Below are 25,383 nucleotides of genomic sequence, written 5' to 3' on the forward strand. Positions count from 1 at the left end.
CTGGGCTGCATCATGGTTCTGAGAGCCTCATTTACACAGGGATCAGAAAAGATCACAAACACAGAATGAAAAATCCAGAACCAGTGCCTGCATTTAATACAGCTGTGCACATGCAACAGACTGCAAAACAGGAATATACCTGCAGCATCCTGCTGTGACAGCTGTCACCCAAAGGTCCCACTGCAGCAGCTGATGTCTCATTATGAAGATGCTGTGCAAAATCATGCCAAATCAAAGCCACACTGTGTGCAGCACAGCAGCTACTTGCTGAGCACAGTACAGCTCAATTAATCTATAAAGAACTCCCACCTCTCATTCCTGGTTTGAGCTTATCTTTCTCTGCTTTTCCCTGCGAGGCACCTCATGCAAATCCTGAACCTTACCACACCACAAGAATACAGAGGCATAAAGCATGGTGTTTTCAATATCAGTCTTGGGTTCTGTAAAACTCACCAGTCCCACAAGGGCAGTGAATTCTGAGGGACATTAAAAACAATGCCAGGGACAATCTGGAAAGGTCCTGCTAGAAACTTTAGTTCTGGAGGATTCTCAGCCAAAAAATACAAAGGGCACTGAGTCAAGGTGAGCTGGGAAGCATGCAAGCAGGAAAACTTGCCAATAAAAGGCACTCCTTCAGAACATAATGTTTTGTCTGACTGCTTTATCAGAAAATCAATTTACAACTGCTTCTTACTACTCTGAATGGAAAATGACAGGGGTGCAAAGGCTCTAAATCAAGAAGAGGAAGGTAGGCAGAGTAGGGCAGCCCTCATCCACTAAAACATTAAACATTCTCTACTTTTGCATTTTTAGGGAATCCAGACTGTTATTTTCTTTCCCTTACAGTGTTTTTTGTTTTGCTGTTTTGAATTCAAACAGTACAGTTTCTACTACCCATGGTTAAAATAACCTTGTGTCATACACCCAATGCTCTGGAGCAGTCTGATCTATTTTAGTAATCTTTTCAAGGCCAAATATCTCCAGAGATGCCTAAAACTGCTAATTTAGAATAATCCTGTTATTGAGAAAAATGCCTTAGATTTCAAACCAAGGACATTGGTAACAAAACCATCACAGATCAATAAGGAAATTGTGGTAGCACTTTCCTGAAGGTTCAGTTCAAACTTTCAACACGCACAAGGTAGATTAAAAGATCCAACTTGGAAATCAATCTACAAAGATTAACTTTAAATGTAATTTGAATTGATCTACTTAAAATGTTATCATGTCCCTTTATTCTTGCTTTACTTCAGAATACTTTCAGTTTTGTATAAGAGTTCTCTCCCAAAAAGGAAAATGCAATTCATCCATCCCTTTGCTTCTTCCCCTGCCACTGCAGCATGGCCTCTTTTGTCCATTTTATCCTCTTACTCACCAATTCCAAATTTTCCAGCAAGGCCCAGTTTCACCATTCAGTTTTCACACACAATTCTGCTTGAACACAGTCTTTGTGTTCTCCAGTACATTTTGTATTCTTACCTGTACACACAGTGGCAGCACGGTGCCCACAGCATGCTCTAAAAAGTAATTAAACATGCACTTTTTTCCTGCAGTGTCTCAACCTCTCCCATAATGAGCAGGGAAATTACCAAACAGTGGCATACCACTCCACACAGCTCCAAGTGCACATAAGTAGCTCTGACAGTCTCCACTTTTCCCCTCACTGTTTCAGCATGTAAAAATCTTGTCTCTCCATACTTGGAAGACTTAATACTGATTTGTTCCACTGTCAAGATGGCTCAACATTTTTGCTTGTTAAGTCTCACAGGTTCTACATTTCTCCAGCAGGTCCATATTGCCTTCCCAGTAGCTGAGAGGCTCACTCACCTCCTTGTGGGAATCCTTATGTGCTTCCAGTGTTTTCATGATCGTCAGCTCTGCGTAGTTCTTAAACCTGGCTGGCTGGTTCCGTAGGATCTCCCTCAGGACCCGCAGCGCCAGGGCTCTTATCGAGTGCTGTGTCGAGAAAAACAGGCATTAGAAAAAGATTAGAAAAAAAGTTGCTTCTCAAAGTTGTAGTTTGAAGTGAATTCTCATGGCTCACCAGGAATTCGCACGGCTCCCTATGCCACCAGCTCCAGTGGAGTGAGCAGTGAAATCAGTGTAACAAAACTCAGAACTGGGCTCCTTGCTTGCTCTTGCACAAAAAGCCACATAAAATGACTGTTCTCATATCTACAAGAATCAGAACTACTACTTTCCTAAATTCCATATTGTTTTGGCAATGAAGTATAAATTAGTGCTCACAGGAGGACATCTGCATTACATGAATCTACAAAGAAGGGTAGATCATGTATGTTCTGCCTTTCCTCTTTTGCTCAGCTTGGCAGATATCAAACTGGGCTCCATCCATGCCACAAAGCCGTTTCTCATGTACTAAAGCAGTAAAACTGACTCTTCCTGTAACTCCTACAGAAACTACTTTCAAGGACTTATGTTTGTGTAGTCAACACTGACCTGTCTCTTCATCCTTCATATCCAAAGATCACGAGCAGAAGGGATTGATAACACCTGTTTCAATTTCATAATTTACATTAAATTTTTGACCAGTGGCCACTCCAATAGAGTTCATTATTTCAGCACAGGAATACACACTTTACTTCATCCTCTGCCTTTAAAATATGTGCTTTGCTATTCATCTGCAAAATTCATACAGTAGCACAATTCACATGTACTTAAAGTCCCCAGACCTTCTGATACTTGTGTGACAGTGCTATGATTAACCATGTAAAACTAGAGCAGTTCATGCTTAAACTAAGAACGACTGAGAAATGTCAGCCACCTACCTTGCTTCAGAATTAACATTTCTGAGAGCATGAGATATTTTAAAAGGAGTATTAGAAATACAATAATTTTTTGAATCAGATGAAACAAACAAAAAGAACTGTGAGTGCTTTGAAGCCTCAATATTGTAACATTCAGATGGAGTGTGGCTCTGAAGTGAAGGTGCAGTGGGGTGTTGAGCCTTTAACAAATATCATTATGCTGCAAGCTGAACAAATATCCCCAAATGGAAAAAAGCCTACCCTGTAAATTACCACTTTGATCAACTATCAAACATAAAGCTGTGATAATAACACAGGGATTTTTAACATTTCAAAACAAGATCCCCTGTAAAAGGAGCTTGTTCTTGACAACATTTTCACAAGAGACAGAGACCCATCCCATGAGATCTAATACCCTGGGTCTTTATACCACACAGGGGAAAAAATTAATTTATTCTAGAATGCCTTTATTCTCCTTGCTGGGAATAAACTCTTAGCTATATTATACCTAAGAGTTTGTAACTTCATCCTAACTCTGAAGAGAATAACTGAAGTCCTGACAGTTTTTTACTAGACTGGACTTCTTTTCTGATTCTAGTAATTTCCTAGCTATTTATTAGTTTTATTTATTAACAGTGGAGGAAGGAGGAAGAACTGGAACATTCTGGAGTAACTTAAAGCTCACCACTGAACAGAGTGAAAGCCAAAGTAGAGTTGTCAATCTTCAAAAGAAAAAATGAGCAGTGCAGTATCACTGATGAGTGGCAGGTTTCATTTAAACTGGTGTGTAGGAATTTTTACCCAAGATAAAGGAACATACAGTAGAGTTAAGACAAAATCTACATCTCACATCTTTGTCTCCAAGCGTTTCCAGCAGCAAGAGCAGAATGGTTTTGAAATGTTCCTCCCAAACTCCAAGATTATCTTCCCTTGTGATCTTTAGCAATTCCAGGAGAGCTCCTTTCCGCTCCTCCACCCGCTCGTTGTGGTTGGAGAGCTCTTTCAGAAGATCAGCCACCAAATCCGAATGGTCAATGGGTACTTCTAGGACAAATGGCAGCACATCATTTGGAGAAATGGGGAAAAGATCAAAGGTGCCAAGACTGCTCACCCTCTACAGAATAAGGTTCCTGTAACAAGGGGCCCCCAAAAAATGTATCAAATTCCAGGTGGCCTCAGCCAAGCAGGCAACAGAATCTGACTAGTCCATAATTTAACCTGAGTTCATAGCACGGCTCATGCATCTGCACATGGCTTCTAACGAACCAGGAAGAGATGACAATTGGATTTCTTCCAGTTCCAACAATTACTTCTACCAGATGAGAACTGCCGTGGTTTTTCCCAGACATACACACCCAAAACCAGTGGTCACATGTATGACCTTTAGATTAAAGTACAGTGACTCATCAGTGTACTGCAAAAGAATAAAGCTGATGTGTAGCTGCAATTAAATGAAGTCAAACACTCAATAACAACAAGCTGTTGAGTGAGGCGTTTCAGCCATGAAGAGGGGAAGGTCCCAAAGCAGTGCCCCTACAGATGCATGTGAATGCCTAAGGGAGTAGTTTGCAGGAAACCCCAGGCAAACAAGAATCAAAACCACAGTATAATATTTTTTTCTCAATAACCACAGATGAGGTTCTGCTGGGACATGAGAACAAAGGGTATTTCATACCAAGCCTTGACTCAGATGCAATGTAATACACAACACATGCACAGGCAGGCACGTATCTGAGGGCACTACCCATGCACCACTGCAGCAGAAGGGCAGAGAGCTGATACGAACCATCCCGGAGCTGATCCATGTCGTCATCGAACACTGCCTCCTTCAGGGCAGTCTTGTCGTAAGTGTTGATGGTGTCAGCGTAAGGATAGGGGTTGTATTCCCGAGCACGGGGCCCCGAAAAGGCGCGGGGGGGCTGCGTGTTCAGCAGGGAGGTTTTGTTATCCAGAGCCATCCTTCCGCCTTCCACGATGTCACTGCTTCCACGGCCATCACCACTAGGGAGAGCAAGGCCCCCATCTCGAGACACCTGGGGGAATCAAACAGAGGAAAACCAGGTATGTTCAAAATGCTGTGGAAACTGTAGCATTTTTGGAGTTCACCTACCAACAGGAGAAGGGACAGAATTATTTACATATATGATTTATACATAATACTTGAGTAAAACTTTGATTACTACCTCTTTCTTTCACACAAGTACACCTGGCTCAAAAATATCTCATGGTCACAGTTTCTGTAACCACTCTTGCAGAATAAGATACTATGTGAGCTGTGCACTTGGAATGATCACAGGTCCTAAACCCGTGAGGGAAACCATCCATACATTTTAAGAACTAACATTTTCCATTACAGACCTGACTACACACACTCCATAGCAAGAGCCATGCTGAGCATGACAAACACTAGCAGTGCTTCCATCCTTCATGGGACTCACAGAGGCCCAGTGAGCACATTACACAGGAGGCCAGAGTTCAAAGGGAGCCAAGGGAAACAGTCAGTGGAACCCCATAATTAAGGTATAAGAAGTTAACAACCAATAAGCAGAAGATGCTGTAAGAATGCAGCAGGATTTTGTACACTAGCAATCCCCAGACAGGTTTGATCAAGGTGTTTTAAAATTTCATCCATCTGGGGACATTAATCAACGGAATACTTACAATGTCACAGTCTTTCTTTCCATCACGTTTGATTGGCTCATTCAGGTCCTCTTGACTACGGAAACTAAATTTCTCAATTGCTTCTGTGACTCCACGAAGAGAGCTGTAGATTTCATCAGAGTTTAGGTTCTCCGTGTCATAATCCAGCATACTAAAGACCAAACGTATATGAAATGTTACAAATGAAACTGGAATCCGCTTCTGACTGTTAACAAAAACAAGCTGGAGACAGACGGTTTGGAGAACCCTTTCTAACAGTGACTTGTAACACAACATGGATGGAATCAGAGTTCAGGTCTGAGTTTCCCCTCAGACAGGGCTAAAACAAGGGGAACACATTGCTGTAAGTGAAGGGAAAACAGGTCCACTGTTTCTTACACTCAGTAAGTGTGTGAGAGCCATAAGAGCTGGAAGAACTACCTTCTGTAAACCAAAAACCCCTATCCCCAGTGTGGCAATGGTGTAATTTGAAAAGGAAAATAATAACAATCACTATGAGAACTCAAAGGGTTGTGACAGCTGGTGGAAATGAAATCAGTGAAATTTAAGTTTAATAATATATGAAACTATGACAGATTTAAATGGAAAGGAAAATGTAACTTGACATAAACCTTAGTCTAACATGACCCATTTTAATTCATAAAGTAGCAAAACCTAACTCACTTGCACAGTGCCTTGACAGAAAAAGCATTTCAGTATTCAGGCCTAGGTTTGGGAATTCCCTCACTCAAATCTGACACTTTCTTGCAGTCTATCTGTTCCTCAGAAATTTCTCAGCAACATAAATCCTCAAAAGTTTTGGGACTCCTTGAGGAGTTATCCAAAATTCAGGGCCATGATAAAATGCCTTGCATCCAAGGGGGGGATGCTATTAAAAGATCTAGCTAAAGAGAAGCTCCTGCAAGCTTCAAGAAAATAAAAAAGCATCATTGGCAGGGCTTTGCTCTATCTAGGAGAAGTTGAGCTTGCATGACAATCACCAAATTAATAGCTCCAGCAAGAGAGAACAATTTCTGGCAGAGTCTCAGATCTCAGTAGAGCCAGAAGCAAATAGACTGAATCAGACATTTACATCAAGTTGTTTGTCAATAAATGGCAAGAAGTGGCTTCCTACAGTGGTGGATTACTATTTCATAACAATTTGGGAAGAATGACAGAATGGGCTTGGAGGCAGATGGCTGAACTGAGTTGTGTTCCTTTTCCACAAAAGAAAGATTCCCTATGAGGTGGGTGGGGGGGAAAGCCCAAACAAACAAACAAGAAAATCCCTTCTGAATTCTGGGTACACAACTGTTATTTTCCATGAAACCGAAAGCAGGATTTAAATATCTATTAAATATCTATTAAATATCTAGAACCACAGCTTTTTTCTGGAAGAAACTTGGGAACTCCAGACAGAGGATAAGGTTTGCTGCCCAATTCCTTTGGGATTAACACCCTGAAAATAGCCATAATCCCTGGCTCCCAAGCAACGTGTTCGCACTACACTCACACAAGCATCAGCACCATATACTTTGGCAAAGAAACCAAAGAACAATTCCCCAAACAGTGCCTGGCAGGCCAGGGAGAATGAGAAATCACTTCACAGACCAAGATCAGGAAACAAAAGCTGTTCATAAACCTACAGAAGTCAAGGCATTCAAGATTTTTCAGACAGCTGAACAACAATAATGCACTTTGATGGCTTTCCACACAGAAGGCAAGGCAGTTCTTAGGTTCTTTGGAAGTACCAGTCAGGAACTGGAAAATCTTTGTTTCATACGATCTCACAAATACATGTTTTGAGTTGAAGTGTGTCTAATTCATAGATCTTAAAGGGTTTTTCATATAACTTCTAAGTGGGCAATGAAACCACCAGTTGAAAAGGTACACATGTGACTGTACCTGTGTACTCACAGCAAGAGATGACATCAAAGATCACACAACCAAATCCATGGCAGAAAAACCAAGACATCATCACAAATATAATACTGACAGTAAATCTGCTGAAATCATCTCTTCTTTCCTCAGGGATGAATTTTGCCCTACACTGTTAGCAAAGAACAATCAGAATAGACTCTTCAGTGCTAAAGGACTACGACAATTTCTCAGCCACCAGTCTGATGCATTTGTCAAAGCACAAACCTACATTTTAATCCAAATCTAAAGAATCCAGTGATTTCATAAGTCAGGAGTACGCCTGTGTAAGAGGTCACATTATGGCTGTGCTCTATATGAATGAAAACTCTACAACGTGAACACATCTCTACTGACAGTATGTGCACTGGAATACTTCACAGACAACACAATGGAGGGAATAAAAGTAAAATGGAACTACACTCACCTTTCAGGAAAAAAAAAAAGGCCCAAAAGGGAAAAAAAATTGTGACCCATGCAGAAAACTAGAGGAAAGGCACAGGATGAATAAGAAGTGAGTAGAGATGAGCAGTGGTTAGGGATGTCACAACATTATTTTCCATCTGCTGCACAAAATCAATGCAGCTGTCTATAAGTTTATCAAGGTACAATTTGGCAGTTTTCCAGTCTGGCATGAAATATATTTTACTTCCATAAATTGTTATCCAGTTTCCAATTCAAACTATGTATAAGTAATCCACAGTTTAGTGTCTTCAAGCAGTACACAGTAACTCATGTCCTTGCACTTTCAGGCTCTGGGCTGTAATATATATGTTAGATTATTTCAAACCTTATTATCTAGTGTCAAATAAAAGAAGACAGAAAAAACACTCTCAACTAGTTTTATTCCAAAAATCAACAGGGATCTCCTCCACAGATATCTCCACAGTGTCCTAGCAGAAGTCAGAACATTAATTTAAAGCTTTTAATTCTGCAGGTATTCACAGAGGTACCTCTTACTGCATTCCACTTTCTCTCTCAGATGTCACAGGTTCTCAAATTTTGAGCCCTCAAAGAAAAATTTCTTTTCTTTCAATAGTTTTTCATTAGGACCTTTTGCTTTAAGGAAAGACTGTAGTCCTTCCTCAGGTAACAGACATCTCTAAGTCAGAAGAACCTACATTTACAAATGGTCTGTTGCCAGGGTTTAAAACTTAAAAAAATCCAAGGAATTTAACAGATATAGGACAAATTAAATTCGTATTCAGGTTGGGTTTTTTCCTTTAAACTAGCATACAGCTTTAGTCCAGTATATTGATCCAAGAGCTGTATGCAGACTGAAACAAAATGTGAGCACACAGGAGGAGGAACAGATGTTGAAATTGATGAACTCAAAATCTTGTGGTAAGGTAAGGACAATTTTGATTTCAATACTAAAAATTCCCAAGATGGTCCACAATCACATTACCCAAGGGAAGTTCTATGTGAAGACATTCCTGTGCTGTATGTGTCCATCTGGAGGTACTCGGGTGCCACAGGCACAGTGCAGCCAAATTGAAAGATGCTGCCCCTGGTATTGTAACGCAACCAGTGCCTGCCAAAAGTGCTCAGCAACTGTGTTCTGCATTGGACACTGACTGTGAAGCATCTTCCCCACCATCTTATTGAATGGGTGCAAGAGTCTGGAAAAAAACACTGTTTTTTTATCCCCACTTGCATGCTGCATCTTCCCCACGCAGTGAGCAAAGGGCTGCCTGTCACCCCTGCTCTCTCAAAGCTATCATCATCTCTTTTCCTGTTCCAGCCAAAGTCTCTGCAAGTCCCAGATTTGAACAAATCCCGTGGTGTGAAAGGTAAATAATACTGTGACACCTCAGACAAGATGGTTTAACAGGTAGCTTGTTACCTGGGAGAGTAAGAGCGTCTGAAAGTCTTGTGGGAAGGAGCAGTGGGGATGGAGTTAGGCTGAGAAAGGGGAGGGGGGTGCTTCGACAGCCCATCTGCACTCCAACCCCAGAGCCGACTGCCGTGACCAGAGGAGAAATAAAAGAGAGAAAAAACAGAGAAAGAAGAGGGAGGAAAAAAAAAAAAGAAACTATAATCTGAGTGGCTTAGTGCTGTCATGCTGCCTTGGAGAGAGAAAAAAATTAATAGAAACAAAATTAAACAAGAATACTCCATTGAGCCTCACAAGTCTTTGTTTTGGCCTTTATTATTCATTTCCATTTTTCTTCCTAACATAATATGATTCCCAAAAAAATCCAGTCCCTGCTTGTATTAACCAGTAGATTTCACAAATGGATACAGTCTCTATGAACAACTCCATTTAAAATGTTCTAGGCAAACAATCCCTGGCCACACGTGTATTCAAACTCTAAGCAGGTGTTTCTAAGCAACAGGATTTCCCTAGAGGAAAGGAAAATTGGAATTTATTTATTAGACACCTGAAGGTATCCCGTAAAGTTTGTCTCCTGGTGCCTCTATAAAAGCCTGAAGTCAGGCCCTACACAATCAGAAAACCTTTACAGGGCTTAAGATCTGATCCTGTTCCACCAGATTCGAACTGATCCCCAAAATGCAGCAAGTTAAAATCAGTCTAGAGTGTAAATGTATCATGGGGACTTGGCCCAGGTCTCAGCAGACAAAGCTGGAAAGACTGGGTGAAACCAGCCTCTGAGTTGATTCAGATCACTCCTAAAACTTTCAGAGGCCTCTTTAAGTTACTGTATGACCCTCTGCCTTTGGGTCATGACATCCATTCCTGTGTCAATTTGTCTAACCTCTGCTTTTGTCCTTTTCCCATTATGGTACACGGATTTTCAAAATCACCTTCTAAATGAGAACAGATGCTCGAGCTGGTGGAGCATTCACAGCACCACTTTGTTTCTATCACATTTCAGCACAGTGTCTTGGATAGTGGTATTTGTATATATACAAGTGAAAGATACTTTCACACGAGAAGTGACAAACAAGTCAAGAATTGCTCCAGTGCAAACAGCAGCAAAGCCAATTAAAAAACTCCTATGAAGAGCAGTGTCAAGAATTTCAATCACTAACCAGCAATCAAATCCCACAGCTATTACATGCCAGTATTATCAAGGAACTACCCCGGACGCCCAGACTGCTGATCAGGAGTCTCACAGCTGAGGTCTCACCTACCTCAACAGGGGCCATCAAACAACACAGACTTGTCCTTGTATAAAGGGGGTGGCTTATTTTAATTCTCTTTCCATGCCTCTGCTTGCTCGACTTAACACTAAAACTGTCAAATTTTGTTTTTAATGGTATTTTCTATTATCAGTGAAACAGCAAGCATGTAAACTTACATAACCAGATAAAATTGTAGCCTTTTATTCTGATGCATTTCCTCTAAAGATCTTTGAAGGACTAAACTGTTCTTTAATTTTCCATGATTTTTGTTAATTTGTTCTTAATAATCAAAACTAAGCACTGGCTTCTGGGCTACTAATAATGGCAGAAACTCATTCCAAATGAATACATTTGATATTCCCTCAATTACTCCTACAAAATTCTAGGTGAAAATTCCTAACCTAAATGTAACATTTCAGTTTGCAGAAGTTGATTTAACTTCCAGAACAGTATTCTAACACCAAAGGACTTCACAACTTAGCATTTTCCTTTTTGTACTATAACATAATTTATTAAATCTCAGAAGATTTTCTCTATCCAACACAAATCCAAGCCATTTATCTGTGCTTTGCTGAGGAAACAGTCTTCTTTTTCACTCTGAAGTCTGGGGATTTTTTCCTATGATTTTCAATCTCCTGAAGTGCCCTTCCCTGTTTTCTTTTTCAGAAAGCATATCTTTCTTCCATAACTCCTCTCAACAAAAACTAAAACTGTTAAGGAAAACAAAAGCAGATACAAATGCAGAAGTAACTCACAAATGTAGTGGATATGTTATAGTGACCATGAAGCAGAACTGGAGGGAGTAAATGGAGGCAGGAGAAAGGAACTCTGTGCAGACCCTGAAAGCTTCTGAAGATTTCAGGGGATACTTAAGCAGATGTTATCACCTGGACAGGCAAATCAGCTGTTTGCAGAGTCCACTTCAACCAAAACATTCAACATCTATCCAGAGAGCCCAAATACACATAAATACACACACACAACTCCCAAAGAATCAGTCATCTGGAATACAGACATGATGCAGTAAATCTCTATCAATGAAACCTCGCTGGCTGATGTTGAGGGTATTGCCCACAAACCATTAGTAATATGGGAGAGCAGCTATGCTTAGCAGCATTTTCATATTCCTACAGGACCCAAACATCCTTTCTACACACATCCCAGTTCCAAAAACATGTATGCCTCTGGATTTGACTCCAATCTGTGAACCATGAAAAAAATACAAGGAAGGCATAACCTTCAAAACCAAAGTTGGCATTAAGAACTGCAGATAAACCTTCCACTGACTGCACTCAGGCTCCTGTACAGGACATGGGCATGGACAAGGCAAGCAGGGCCTGCACACAGACTGCTCCAGGAGGCAATGGGAATACACAACCTGACTACAAACCCTTGGCAGCAGGGCCCATGAAAATGTAAAGCCAAGCCCACTTTTGAAGGAGAGCTACACAAAGAAACTGGGAATCCTTATCCTTTTACACTGCTACCAGAGTGACTTGGGCATGCTTATGTTCTGAGTTTGTAGAGAGAAAAGTGACATTTCACAGCAACGCTGAACAGCGAGCACAAGCATTTGAAATGGAAACGTGACACTGAGTGAGGCACCTGTACCAAAGAATGCAATACTGCAGCACACTACTCACCACAACCTGTCAGCACATCTTTCAAAGCCTCTTCTCTGAAAGAGGGACAACCAGAGCTAAATTCTCCCTTTAAGTCAGGACCATGCCCAAACTGTGCTACACAAGACATGCTCAAGAAGGATGCAGCCTAGCAGAGCCCCAGAAGCTACTGCCCCTGATTTGCAGTACCTGCCACTGCCTTTTCTACAAATGGCAAAAATCTGCTGCTATGGTTACATCTCAGAGAGCACTCACCACAAAAAAGCACAGCTTCCCCCTTCCAAATATTTTAAAGGGCTTTCATAGCAGCCTCCACCTTTACCTATCACTGAAGAGTAACTTTTAAACATCACTCTTGAATAACTAAATCCAGCAAGGAAGCAGGACACAACTCTCGAAAAGACAGCTAAAATTTTGATTAAACACCTCCAAGAACTCTATAGAAAATGGAAGGAATGACTGTTTTCTAAAAGAAATTCCTGGCCAACTGCATCCATTGTGCAGAATGCTCTGGAATTATACTAGTCCCTGAGAGCAAATCACATATGGAAAAAACCCCTTCCGTTTCTAAACCTAATATGCTAGAAAGCAACAGCAACAATGTACATTTTTTGCTTTAATCAATACTTTGATATTTGCCTCCTGACATCAAGAGGTGAGAAGACAGCAAAGACAAATAGAAAACAGAGAGTGAAGTGGCAATAAAAATTGTGTCCCAATGGCAAAACCCAAAAAGCATGGTAAAAGGTTGTGGAATTATAAAATAAGTGCCACATGCAAACATGGCAACAAAACCACAATGCAACCACAAGGCGACACAGTTAATAATTTCCCATGACAGAAATCAGCAGGGCAACAATGCTCAAGCTAGTCAAAAAGGAAGCAACATCGTTGGAACCATTCCCCTGAAACTCTACCACTTAATTTCTTAATGAAACCTTTGTGGAAAAAACTCATAATAGGCAACTCGGCTTTGGCTTGCAAACTCTTAGTTTAGTTTTGAATTACAGCTGATTTAGAAGTCACAAAGATGTATTTAGATATCCAAAATTTTCTCAGGAAACCCCAATGATTTTATGCTGCTGCAATTAGTATAATGATTTATTAAATGCTAAAGGCCTGTACTTTTCCTGACACACTGGAACTCACACGTCTAAGCATCCCTAAGAGAGAGTTTTGCAGGTAACAAAGGTAGATCAACAGATTTCAATGTAAACTACTGTACTGCACTATGAACTGCAGTCCTCACCCAACGTGGTTCCTTGTGTTTCTTCCAGAACCTGCCATGAAGAAGACAGGCAGACAAGCACAGCAGAATTTAAGCTTTTCCAGCATTAACCACAGCTTGTCCAGGTAACAGCTTACCACTTTCCTCCAATATTTTTATGGTCCCAGAACATACTGTTTACAATGTCATCTCCCCTGCTCTAAGTTTTAATGCTGCAAAACATCCACATTTCCAGCAGCCAAGAGTTCATGTTGGCTGAAGATTTTGGAGTGGATCAGTATATTCTAGGGAAGCATCTGCAGCTTCAGAAAAATACCTGGTTGCAGAAGACCTGCTGCCCAAAAGAAATGGAAACACTGTCAGGCCACTGCTCTGCTGGTGAGTAGCCAGGTGAGCAGTCTGGGAGGTATCCAACACTGAACCACAGTCACCACCTCTGCTTGTCCTGCATCCTCACAAAGAATAAGAGGGGAACAGCAGATATAGCACTTCTCTCAGCAGCACAAGCCCTGCACTATAGTCAGAAGAATTCCTGATAACAAGTCCACACCTAAAAAATAGCCACAATCTGAAACTCTTGCTCTGAGAGTCATCACAGACTTTATGCAATGACATATGCAATCTCAACGGGATCTTACTTCCAATGCTGCCAATTAATATTACCTTTATTACCCACAAATGTAATTCTGAGGAAGGCCACAAAAGAAAACTAATATGATAAGAAAAGACATTAAGATTACACAGACAGCATGAGGACTGGAACACTGAAGTCAATCACCAGCCACACAGTATCACATTCAAACACTGCTTCTTTGCAGAAATCTACTGTAAACTTATTGCCTTGTTTTTGCTTTCAAAGTGAGTCATATTCTGCAAACGCACACTGGGTGTTGAAATCCTTCAGTATTTTGCAAGGGGTTTAATTAGCCTGCCACATTACCTTGGAGACAGTCCACCATGGGAACAGTTGGTAGGTGAAGTCAAGGGGCTGGTTCTGCTGCTGGAGTGCCGGGAAGGAGTCCGACCAAGGGTATTGCTGGGGGAACCCTGACACAGAAGCAGGAAGACGGATTAGCAACGTGTTGCAATGCACAGGCAGAAGCACAACAACAGGTCCAAACAGTGCCTCTGTTTGCTCTAGACAAGCTTAGTGCAGTTTTGATTATGCCTCTTGACCTTAAAATCTGCAGCCATGGTTCATGCAGTCATTAATATGCTCCTGAAGATATGACTCTGGGGATAAAGAAAGTGTATGTGCGCCTCTCTACAACCCACAGTACCTGCAATTTACATACACAACATGTATGGCCTGCAAATATTGCCAGGGAAGTGGTTCATCAATCCTGCTTCTCCAACAAGGCTCCAAAATATGCTCACCATTACCCTGGCAATTAAGTATTCTAATTACACAGCTATTTTCCACATTGTCTAAAGCATTCTGATTATGCTTGTTAGGAGCATAAGCAAGCAGTCTAACTTACCATTTTTCCACTGGCCTGCACAATCTTTTATACCACAGCAAAATGAGTAGAAATTGTTCTCAATTCTGACACTTTTCACATAGAGTCAAAAGTATTACAGAATCCAGACCATTTGCCTGGAAGCCTAACGCTGCAGTTCTAGCTCACTAAATTCTACTTAGACCTGTGGAAGTGCAAAGATAGGAGGGCTCAAATTCCAGCAAGTTCACAAGATTTCCACATTCAAAACACAAAAAATTCCCTAATCCTTGCTGCTCTGGGAAAGGAAAGAAATTTCTTATTTAAATCTACTAACATATTCCTTCAGTGAAATAAAAATAGGTAACAGCTTCATATAAAAGCAAAACATAAGGTAATAGGCATAGACTAAGGTGACCTTGCAGGTCACATTAAAGATCCTGCAAGCTTCTTAACAGACAGTATAACTGTATTAAATTGATCTCAATAATAGTCATAAGTCCAGAAAATCTGTGGTATCAGGATCTGTTTTAGCCAAAAAGTCATTATTGGCAGGACTTTCAAAAGCACCACCAACTTGAAAGCACAAACCCCACCAATTTAAATGCACTTCTCAATCATTTTTTAATCTCTTCTGGTTAGGACTATATTAAATTTTAAAATAACTGGGTTTTTTATTTTAATGGTCCCTATTAAAAGCAACATCAAACAAAAGCCTCTCTTGCCATATTGCTTCAAGACAACAGTTACAGATAATTCAAACTGAACATCTGCAACAGCTTATCAATGAATTGCTGTCTTTGGGGCTCTGCTGTTTGCAAGGACAAGGGCCTCTCACCACACTGGTGTTACTGGAGTTCTTGAGGTGGTTGTGCAGGAGCTTGGTAGCACCATCCTGGAATGTTTTTGGCAAGGCACCAAGTAACATGGTAAACTCAGGAGTGTTCAATTCAAAGAGAGAAATCAGGACTATCTGTGCTGCCTGAAAAGAAGAAGGAAAAAGAGACCATCAGTTTTTGTTCTTTGAAAAGGGCATGCATTCTCTTGGTAGTGATCCTTACAGGAAATGATGTGTGTTTCATTCAAAAGAAGACTCCTCTACCAGACAGATCTTTGAAATGTTCTTTGTGATAGATCATAACAAATTACTAATAGCAAAAGTTAGTTTTTGTTCTTAAAGCTTAAATATATTTCTGCATTTATATCATTATTTTCCCAGATGTGTAGTGTACAGCTATTCATAGCTAGTGAGAAACTCTTACCATTGTCCTGTCCAGCACATATTTCAACTGAACAAGTTATTGCAAAGACTCATTGAAAACAAATAAAACTATAAGGTCAAACAAGTATGAAAACTCTAGGAGTGCAATTTGTCATTCCCATGCTTTTTATTTTATGTGTGAATGGGATGAGTTCTCCGCCCACCCAACCTCTTCTCTTCCTAGGGGTCCCAAGTTTGTTTCATCAGATAATCCACCTCTCCTTGAAGGCCTTGACCACTCAGGCTGTTTCAGCAATAAAAGACTCCATCTGAAGTGGAAGATTTGTAAGGATGGTACCAACCACCATTCTTTTGACTACAGGCAGGCTAAACCAGATTTCCTAAATTTAGTAAGTGAAATCAAGGTACCACTGAAACAATTAATAATCCTACCATTAATTTTACTGGGCAGGGTCTGCTTTATGTGCCTCAGAGAACTCCTGCCAGAACAGGATCTCCCCATATCCATTAGCAAACACAGAGCTCCACAGATCCTGATCTAAGACAATGGAATCAAATGGGAATGGAAGCACAATAAATCACGGTGTGCAGACCTGAGAAAGTAATTAACATCACATGTTCTTAACTAGACTTCCCCAGCAGCATCCAACCTGTGTGGCTGCATCAGTTCTGTGGGCTTTTTCCCAGACTTTATTTGAAAGTATACAAACATCAATAAAAATAAAACAATAACGAAGGACCTCTGACAGTCTGCAGCAGCACCTTCTCCAAGGTGGGTGACACATTGACACATCAACTTCCAGAATACACATCTGGACATAAAGCAGTGGCTTGGGCTCACAAAGTTAAGCTGCACACTCTTATCTTGGAAAAGCACACACATATGCTTTAGGAAGAGCAGACATTTGGATTTGACTTTTTCAGTAACTTTCTAAAATCTCCTAAAAATGAAAAATAACTTTGGAAAGGGTACAGATGTAATTCACTGCTGTGGGGATAAATGTACATTCAGTGTTCTCATCACTTTAAAGAAGCTTTTTTAAGTAAGTAATGTGCTTCCAAAGTTGCCGTAATTAATTGTATCTGCAGTTCCCTGTGGAGTGGAATTCTTCACAGATGATGAACTTGGGTACACAAGCACCCTTCACAGTGGAGGGGAATCACAGTACCTCACTGTTTCAGTGTGCAAACTGCAATTCAAGCTATACTATTTGTTCTGCCATCAGCAGCAACTAGCACAGCTTTGTACTGTAAAACCATTTTCCATCCATGAAAGTTTGGTAAGTATCATCCTTTTCACATGGCCAACAAAGGAACCAGGGCCCACAACACTCAACAGGCTTCCAAGGACTGCAGCAAACAACAGGTCTTCAGACTTCATTCCAGATGGATTGTGCTGCCTCCTCCTGCCAAAACTCTCACTGACTTGAACAGAAACACAGTATGTGAATAATCACATCCATTCTAAAGATCTAAGGATGAAAGAAGTGGGGAGACAGTTTTCCCTGTGGCTTTCTCAACTCCATCGTCTACCCTCCTCTGACCTGAAATTTGCCATGAAGCCTGCCTGGTATCCAACAAGGACGTGTATTTCTGTCCAGTTTGATCCAAGAACTTTTAAGCTCTCACCAGCACAGTATTTTCTGTAATAAAAATATTGCTGCACACACAAGATCTCAGAACAAAGAACGCAAGTTGAGGTGAATGCAAAGTGACAAGTCATGCCAACATACACTCCTGGTGAGGGGCATGCGTGTATCCTCGACAGTTAGGAGTGGACATGCACATCCTCTGTGGCACAACAAGCAGGTCTCACATTCTCTGAGATAAAAAACCCCAAAACAACAAAACCAAAAAATCCCCAAACCAAACCGCACAAAAATTAATCAACAAGTTTTACAGATTGAGAGATTGCTCAGAGATTAGAATATCTAGAGTTATCAACTGGTAAGTCAGGAGCTGCCCAACAGAGATGTCTGAGATGCATCTCAGAGATCTGAGTGAAACCTTCAGCAAAACTCCACCACAAACACTAACAGCACAGATATTGTCCTACAGGAGTAGCTGAGGCAAGTTTCAGGTCTCAGAGGTCACTACAGTTTTGTTCCACTTTTGCATTTTGGCTTCAATAAAAACAGAACTATGTCTGCCCTCTCTCCTTGCACAAAACACAGCTTGTCTTTAGGAGTGTCTGCCAGAATTCTGCACACCCAGTGCTCTTCAGCAGCTTTCCTGTCACCTGTAAACAGTCACTGGCTTTGAATGAAGTGCTTAACAGTAGCTCCCAATGCTCACAATCTTCTGTGGCCTCAAAGAAAACACACCTAGAGTTTATGTCTCTTGAAGTAAAGCCAAGAACTACTACCCCTGAGTGGTGCTCCAGTAAAGGTCCCAAAGGCAACAATGGAGCTACATGGGTAAGACTCTCTCTGTGCTCTTTCTAAATTGCCCTCAGACATGCAACAGCACTTCCAAGTTTATTTCAGGCAAAAGTCATTATTTGAAAGTGTGCCCATAATTTCCTACTTAATATTTAATATGCAAAGCTCTTGATCCCTACTACCATAAGATCAACATTGTTGCTTACTGGCCTCAAAAGCTGCAAGGTCCATGCTAGCTTGAAATCACATTTGTATCAGGCTCCAAATTTCACTCCTGCAATGCTCTTAATTTCAGTAATGAAGAGCATTTCCACATCTGTCGTAATAGTTATATCTAGACACATTTTATAATCCTCTAAGTTTCATTTATTTAGCATATTTTTACCTAATCAAAGGATATCTTCTACAGATAATGTTTCTAAGAATTTTAAATCTGTGGATTTTCAGCTTGTGACAAACCAGAGATGTTTTCATAATCTCTGAATTTCTGGACTACTTCTGAAAATCTTGCTTCATTAGATTACTGTCAGAGCAAATAAATACAACAAGCAGTAAAAAAACCTTTTTTCTGTGAACAATGTACAAACATTCTCCATGCAACACTCATGCTTGATGACATATAGTCTGAAGAAAGTAATATCTGAATTTTCTCTTGCCTTTGTGTCCCTGTACCATTAGTACAGAACACTAATCCATCTCCTTCAGTGACATATAACGTAGACCCTACAGATTATCTAATCTTAATGAAGCCATTCTCTGCTGGCTTCAGCTGGACAAACTCCAGTCACTTCAGAGTATGCTAGAGAGGAGATCTGGCTCAGTGTCAGGTTCTTGAATCATTTGCAAAGGACTGCTTATGTAACTTTATTATTTTCCTTATCACAATGCAGTGAGAGATCAGATTCCACAAGCCAGTAGCAGCTCCAGAAGTTTCACACTTAGGTCAATACAATTCCTGCTGTCCAACAGTGTCAACTGCTAAAGGGACACAAGTGCTTCAGTAATATCTGGTTTTTGTTTTTATCTAGATGGTGGATGGCAATCAGATGTATCAAAATCTGTGACTTTTTCAATTTGGCTGAATTATAATAAAGTGTTTTTGAAATCTTTTGGGCTTATTAGGCAAACAGATAAGGTTAAGTGGGAAAACCCATTGATTTTCAGATAGGAAATGTGGTCAGTGACCTAAGGTTATTAAAAATGCCTTATGATTGCTGCTGCTGCTGCTCCAATGAACCAAGCAGAATAAGCAGATAGCTGGCCTGAGCTACATGAAGGCAGTTTCCAAGTTACTCAAACATCTATTGGTGATGGGCTCCAAACACTGGCAGCCCCATAAAAGAATGGGACTTTGTACCCTGATCCTTTATGAGGAACTACAACAAGAGAGTTAACACAAAAACACATCAAAGCCAAAAATTACTTCAGACAGACACACTTTTTTCAGGCTCCCAGTCCAGGTCTCTTTACACAGCTAGACAGTTGAGTTGAGACTGCAAACACCATTAGTGTGATTAGTGCACAAGGCTTTCAGTCTACCTGTTTACATTTCTCTTCCAAGTTTCCTTCACCAGGCCCTGAGGAGGCTGTAGTTGTCCTAGCTGGCAAATCCTCACCCACCCAACTATGCATGGTCTGGGTTTGACAAACAGGAAAGTTGGTATTATTCAAAGAAAACACAGATTACTCCATTACCTAAACAATACACATACTATCTTTTTGCAGAAGAATTTTGATCAATTCCTTGCTTCATTTCAAGTAACAGAAACTAATTAAAAAAACATTATTTGATGTCATCAGAAGGGCATTCCTTTTGGCAGAGGGCAGCTGAAATCAAACTCAAAATTAAATTTGCCAACAGCTCTCAGGCTTACAGATCATCTCTTAGTCCTTCTACAAGGCTTTGCTTCCACAACCTCCTGGTGGCCTCCACAACCACTTGAAAACCTCTGCTGAGGTGCAGAGCCTGGGCAGTGCTGAAATCATGGCACTTGCATCAGGCCAGCCAGCAATGGGGAACAGGTGCATCTCCCTGCACCTGCCCTCAGAGATATCTTTAAGTTCAGAGGAAATTACTGTTAAAAACTTGCAAACTCATGTCTCCAGTCTGATGGACCAACACTGCCTAGAAATACCTTTTATCATGTGATCAGTCTGGGGAAGAGCCTCACTAACATCTCCTCACTTTTGACAAACATAATAATATTCTGAATGCTTCACACACTTCTCTGTTCAGTCTAAGAAAAATGTGGGTTTTAATAACTTAAGGCACAGTGGAGCAGAGAAGCTCTCTCTCATGTCACTTTGAATTGTACTAAACTGCAGATCAAATAGAAATCCACTGAGATCAAGGGGCAGCACTTGCACATTAGGCAGCTGTATTAGCACACACTGGCACATGGCTTCAATTCTCCAATGAGCAGCTGGTGTTATGTGAGTTATTCACATCTACTGAGAGTTTGCAAGCTCTAAACAAGTGTTATTTCAGTGTACTTTCCAGCAGACAATTAAGGATTTGCTGGCAAATCCTGAACCCTGAACAAACAATCTATCTACCAAATCAAACCTTCTGCTTGTTGCATTTTCAGGCCTAGAATCAGATGAGCAAGGACATCCACATTACAGACATGGCAGGGTGAAGCACAATGGCTTTAGCACTTTATACATAATCCAAGCACGTTAGCCTGAGTACAAATTTTAAACACACAGTTTTCCCAAAACACTTGTATTAGCATATGCTGTTCATATCCACATCCTGAAAAGGAAAAATTTATTAAACAGATTTAAATACAGAAACAGATTAAGTCCATATTGCTATTCTGTTTTACACAGTACATACCTTATACATCACAAATGGCTTTTACAAGTCGGAGGTGGTTGCATTACGAGTGCCAAAGGAATCTCAGAAAAGTGACAGCAAAAAAGATGCACCACCAAACAGCACATGTTTGGATTACTGTTCTATAGAACATTATGATTCTTATGTGCTGTTTTCTGACCTGGGATCATGGCAAAAATGTTCATTATTTCTTGAGAACCAGACATTACCCCAGAAATCAAGTTTGATGAAGGCTACCCTGAGTAACTTTGCTCACTATAAAATGACAGTTGTTGCAAAAACAGGTTTCAAGACTAAAAACATAGGTTACCTTTCATTAAAAACTGAGAAACTTTACTTATAAACCTGGCATGATGGAAGTCTGAATTCTCAGGCAAAAGTTCTCACATATAAAGTAAGAAAGAAGAGCTACTGAAGTCATATGGTTTGTAGTGAAAACATGCACCTTAATCTGCATGGAGTTTTGAAATGCTAGAGGAAGTATGGCAAAATTATCTGCCACACTGCAAACAGCTCTGTAATGCATCATGTAAACATCACCTCTAGACTTGATTTTCAAAACAGAAACATCACCTATACCTGTGTAGGTGTGTGAATGTTTATATAAATGGCAGTACACACAAACACATTGTGTACAGACACATAATATAAGTGTGAATATACACATTCCGTGAAGCCATTTCTTCTCTCGTATTACCACACACTAGCTCTTCTAGCAAACAGAGGATGTGCTTATATTCAAACTGCTTTCAGCTCAAAGCATCCTACAAAGCTGTATGAAGTGCAGGGACTCATGTTTAAGGAAATCCACCCCAGCACCATGTTTCCAACAAGCACATCATGATTTTCTAGCTACTAACATTGGGTGAAAGCCATTTCCATTATACTGCGTACACTAAAAACATTCGGGCTCTCACAGCTCTGTAGCATCAAATTCAAAACAAACAGAAAATGAGGAATACTATTTTGGAAACACAGCTAGCACATAGAGATCCTTTTTCTTCTACTAGCTTTAAATCAAGTAAACACTACAGTCCACCAGGTGCCACTTTTCATGTATTACACTATTTTTCCTAACACTGTTTTAAATGCCTGATAGAAGTTCCTCTGGGCATTTACACTGACTTTGACTCTTTTTGGAATATTCTTTGGCTAAAAGGCTGACCTCAGCAATATGGATGTAGTCCTGTTTAAGATTCCACAAACCTGAAATGAAATGCTAATCCCTGGTGCTCTGCTAACTTGGCTCATCACAGAGTCCATGAGATGCACAAATCTGGTGTGGGAATACTGCAAGTGCTAGAGAAACCTCTGAGCAAGGAAGGCAAGGGCTGGTGGCTGGAGAGTACTACAGTAATCTGCTATTCAAAACTATTTCTGCAAATGTCCTCTTCACCACTGCTACTGTAACAGGCCAACAGTGCTTATTGCTCACCACCAGTACAAACAAGCAATGCCATTTCAGCTCACTAAGAGGCTCTGACAGTGCTCTTACAGTGCCACATCTGTCCCAGAGCAGCTGAAATCAGACTGATGCTAGACAGATGATTAAAACATCTAAGAGTTTTTAGAGGTCTCATGGCATCACCATGCAAAGGAGTCTGATTTCCTTTCCTCAAAAGTGTTTGCTCTCCTGTCACTGGTTCTCCTACAGATATCACAGCAATATTTTATCCAAAGTTCCTCAATCTAGGCCTGACTGACAGATAGGTTTTGCTTATCGAAGTGACAATCTCAATATTTCTCAAAGAATGTTCTTGAGGATCACTAGTCAAAGATGTAAATACATCTTCACTGCCTGCTTCAGCTTATGAAGTGTCTGTTAGTCTGCAGTTTTCTCTCTGAAATCTTCCTCATCTTCTTCATAATTCAGAAACTGTTTCTCAGTCAGTTTTAGTGAAAAAAAAAATCTGCCCCAACTAATTTTCTTTGGATATCCCTCGACTTCACCTGCAAACCAGTGGTAGCAATCCAGGGAGGGCCTTCCCCAAGCTACTCTCAGGAGGTCTTCATGAAAATTAGAGCAACACAAGCACCCTCCTGGGCTTTTTGATTCAGTGCAATGGTCTGTCTGTATTCAAGGGCAGCTTGCAGTGACAAGCAGGGCACTTGAAAGAAAAAGTTTTCCCAGTTACGTAAGTGGAAGGCAGAACGTGATGTACACGTGACACAAGGCTGCCCATAACATGTAAAAATGCCTTCAGGCTTGTAAAATAAAACCACCCTAGGAATGTTTCATCAACAGAGAAGCCAGTCAGGATGTTTGTAACAAAGGAAAAAAAATTTTCTGCCTTGAGATTAGTACTCCAAATACCAATCATCTTGATTATTTACCTTGTTATTTATCAGATCTTGTTATTTATCGTTAAGACCAGAGCTGGGCTGATGAACAAGATGCTAAGAGTTGTCACTGGCCCTTCACCTCAGGAGGCCTCATTCCCCCTCAGCCTGTACAGGGTCCTCCTAAGATCCTGTGTGCCCTCACAGCTGATTCCACACCCACAAATTCTGGGCAGTCATGTTAAATGGAAGTCTCCATTCAGACAAGCCTTGGATATGAGGTTTCTGTAGGTTTTGGCCAAAGTCAAATGAGAACCCTTATTCTTATTTCCATTCTCAAACTGATGGCTCTTTTCCAGGATCAAAGTATTTTCCCACACAGAGCCCACGCCTGTCATCCAAATTCAATCAGCCCTTTACCTACGTAAGGATTGCACAACAACTTTGCTGGCAATTTTACAAATAAAATGGGGAAGTTACTAACTTATAATCTCCTCACAGACTAATCATCACCATTGTGTTACTTTTCTGTGTGGTTTTTGTAAAATTACTTCATCGAATCTTAAACAATTTCCAGATGAAAATCAGAATTAACACCCTGCTAGAGCACAAAATAAATCAGTGCAGAGGAAAGTCAAGTACCTCACAGAAGGTTAGATGCTACTGCAGTCAAAATTACAGCTCAGTTATCTGAAATCCTGATCTGTGCCCTGCCCACTGATAAGCTCTGCTTGGGGAAAAAGCCACGAGCTGGCTGCATGTGCAGGAATTCCCAAGAGGTGCTCTCCTCACACTGGAACCACATCCCATCCTCACACAGCACTGCAGGACCTGCTCCTACCCTGTGGCTTTTGCTCAGCATGGAGGGCAAATGTCTTCACCTTTCTTCCAGCTCTGCTTGCAGGAAGTAAACCTCAAGCTGAATGCAGGGTAAACACTCACAAGTACTAACAATCTTTAAAATAAGACAAATATTTACCCATAACACACTGCAGATCACCTTATTTTAAACCTAAAGCTTGACAATAATTTTAACTGTACAGAGTTCATGGCTCCTATCAGCAGCTTAAATTGTTTCTGCCCTGAGAGGGAATCACAACATTTTGTCAATGCACACTTTAGTATCAACTGCATGTTCCTCACACTACATCACATCTTCCTTGTGATAACAGAGCTGATGTTTAACTACAGATGTCATTCCATACAGGGATACAAACTGTTTTATGCAAAACAGTAATTCTTTTGACTTTTTCTGATCTCACTAGCTACAAAACATGAGCTGTAGTTCAAGTTGTGTCAGATTGGTTAAGTGTGCTCATTAAGTGTGTTTAAATGTTGTCAAAAGAATACCCAAAGTTATTCATAAAGCTGTAGCATTCAGTTTGGAAAGGATTTTGGGCTAAATGACATTTTTTGTTCTGTTTTTTCCCAGTGTCTTAACACTTGGTGGCTGGGACCTCCATGACCATCACACACAGTAAGTAGTTGTAGTGGACAGACTATCACTAAAAAAGGGTAATAATACAGACTGAAAATACAATCCATTTCCTGAACAGACACCTTGACTGCCATTACAGGATGAGATTTGCTTGACTAATTGCCATGTGCACACAGCAGCCACATGCCTTCCTCACTGACAGATATCAGCAGTGTGAGGATGTTTGCTTTATCTGTCTTTGCTCAAAGATAAACTCCAGACAGAACAGCATGACCAATGCACACAGATGTCCCTTGCATTATGGTAGAATTCAGTAACTCACACGTGGGTGAAGAGGATATTGGCTGTGGGATTCCATTTCTTGGGGGAAAGAGTCCCTGACTCCACGAGTAGCTGAGCAGCAGCATCACTGTTCCACAAGTCAGCCACAGTCACACCTGCAGATTGGACTACACCCCCCAGGAGCCCTCAGTACCATGAATGATGTGCACTCATCACTTGCGGGAGCTGAATTCATTGCAG

General features: G+C 40.7%; 1 protein-coding gene across 1 annotated transcript in view; it reads right to left on the minus strand.

Annotated features, from left to right (window-relative positions):
* The window catches only part of CLASP1 (cytoplasmic linker associated protein 1), a 166,726-nt gene that overhangs the window by 12,927 nt on the left and 128,416 nt on the right, over window positions 1-25,383 (minus strand). The window contains exons 30-35 of the mRNA XM_063400845.1: window positions 15,540-15,683; window positions 14,203-14,309; window positions 5,427-5,577; window positions 4,552-4,798; window positions 3,616-3,809; window positions 1,828-1,956 (exon numbers count right to left, since the gene is read on the minus strand). Coding sequence (XP_063256915.1) covers window positions 1,828-1,956; window positions 3,616-3,809; window positions 4,552-4,798; window positions 5,427-5,577; window positions 14,203-14,309; window positions 15,540-15,683 — 972 coding nt within the window. The remainder of the gene's footprint in view (window positions 1-1,827; window positions 1,957-3,615; window positions 3,810-4,551; window positions 4,799-5,426; window positions 5,578-14,202; window positions 14,310-15,539; window positions 15,684-25,383) is intronic.

Source organism: Prinia subflava, chromosome 6 (genome assembly GCF_021018805.1).
Source record: "Prinia subflava isolate CZ2003 ecotype Zambia chromosome 6, Cam_Psub_1.2, whole genome shotgun sequence".
Taxonomy (NCBI): domain Eukaryota; kingdom Metazoa; phylum Chordata; class Aves; order Passeriformes; family Cisticolidae; genus Prinia; species Prinia subflava.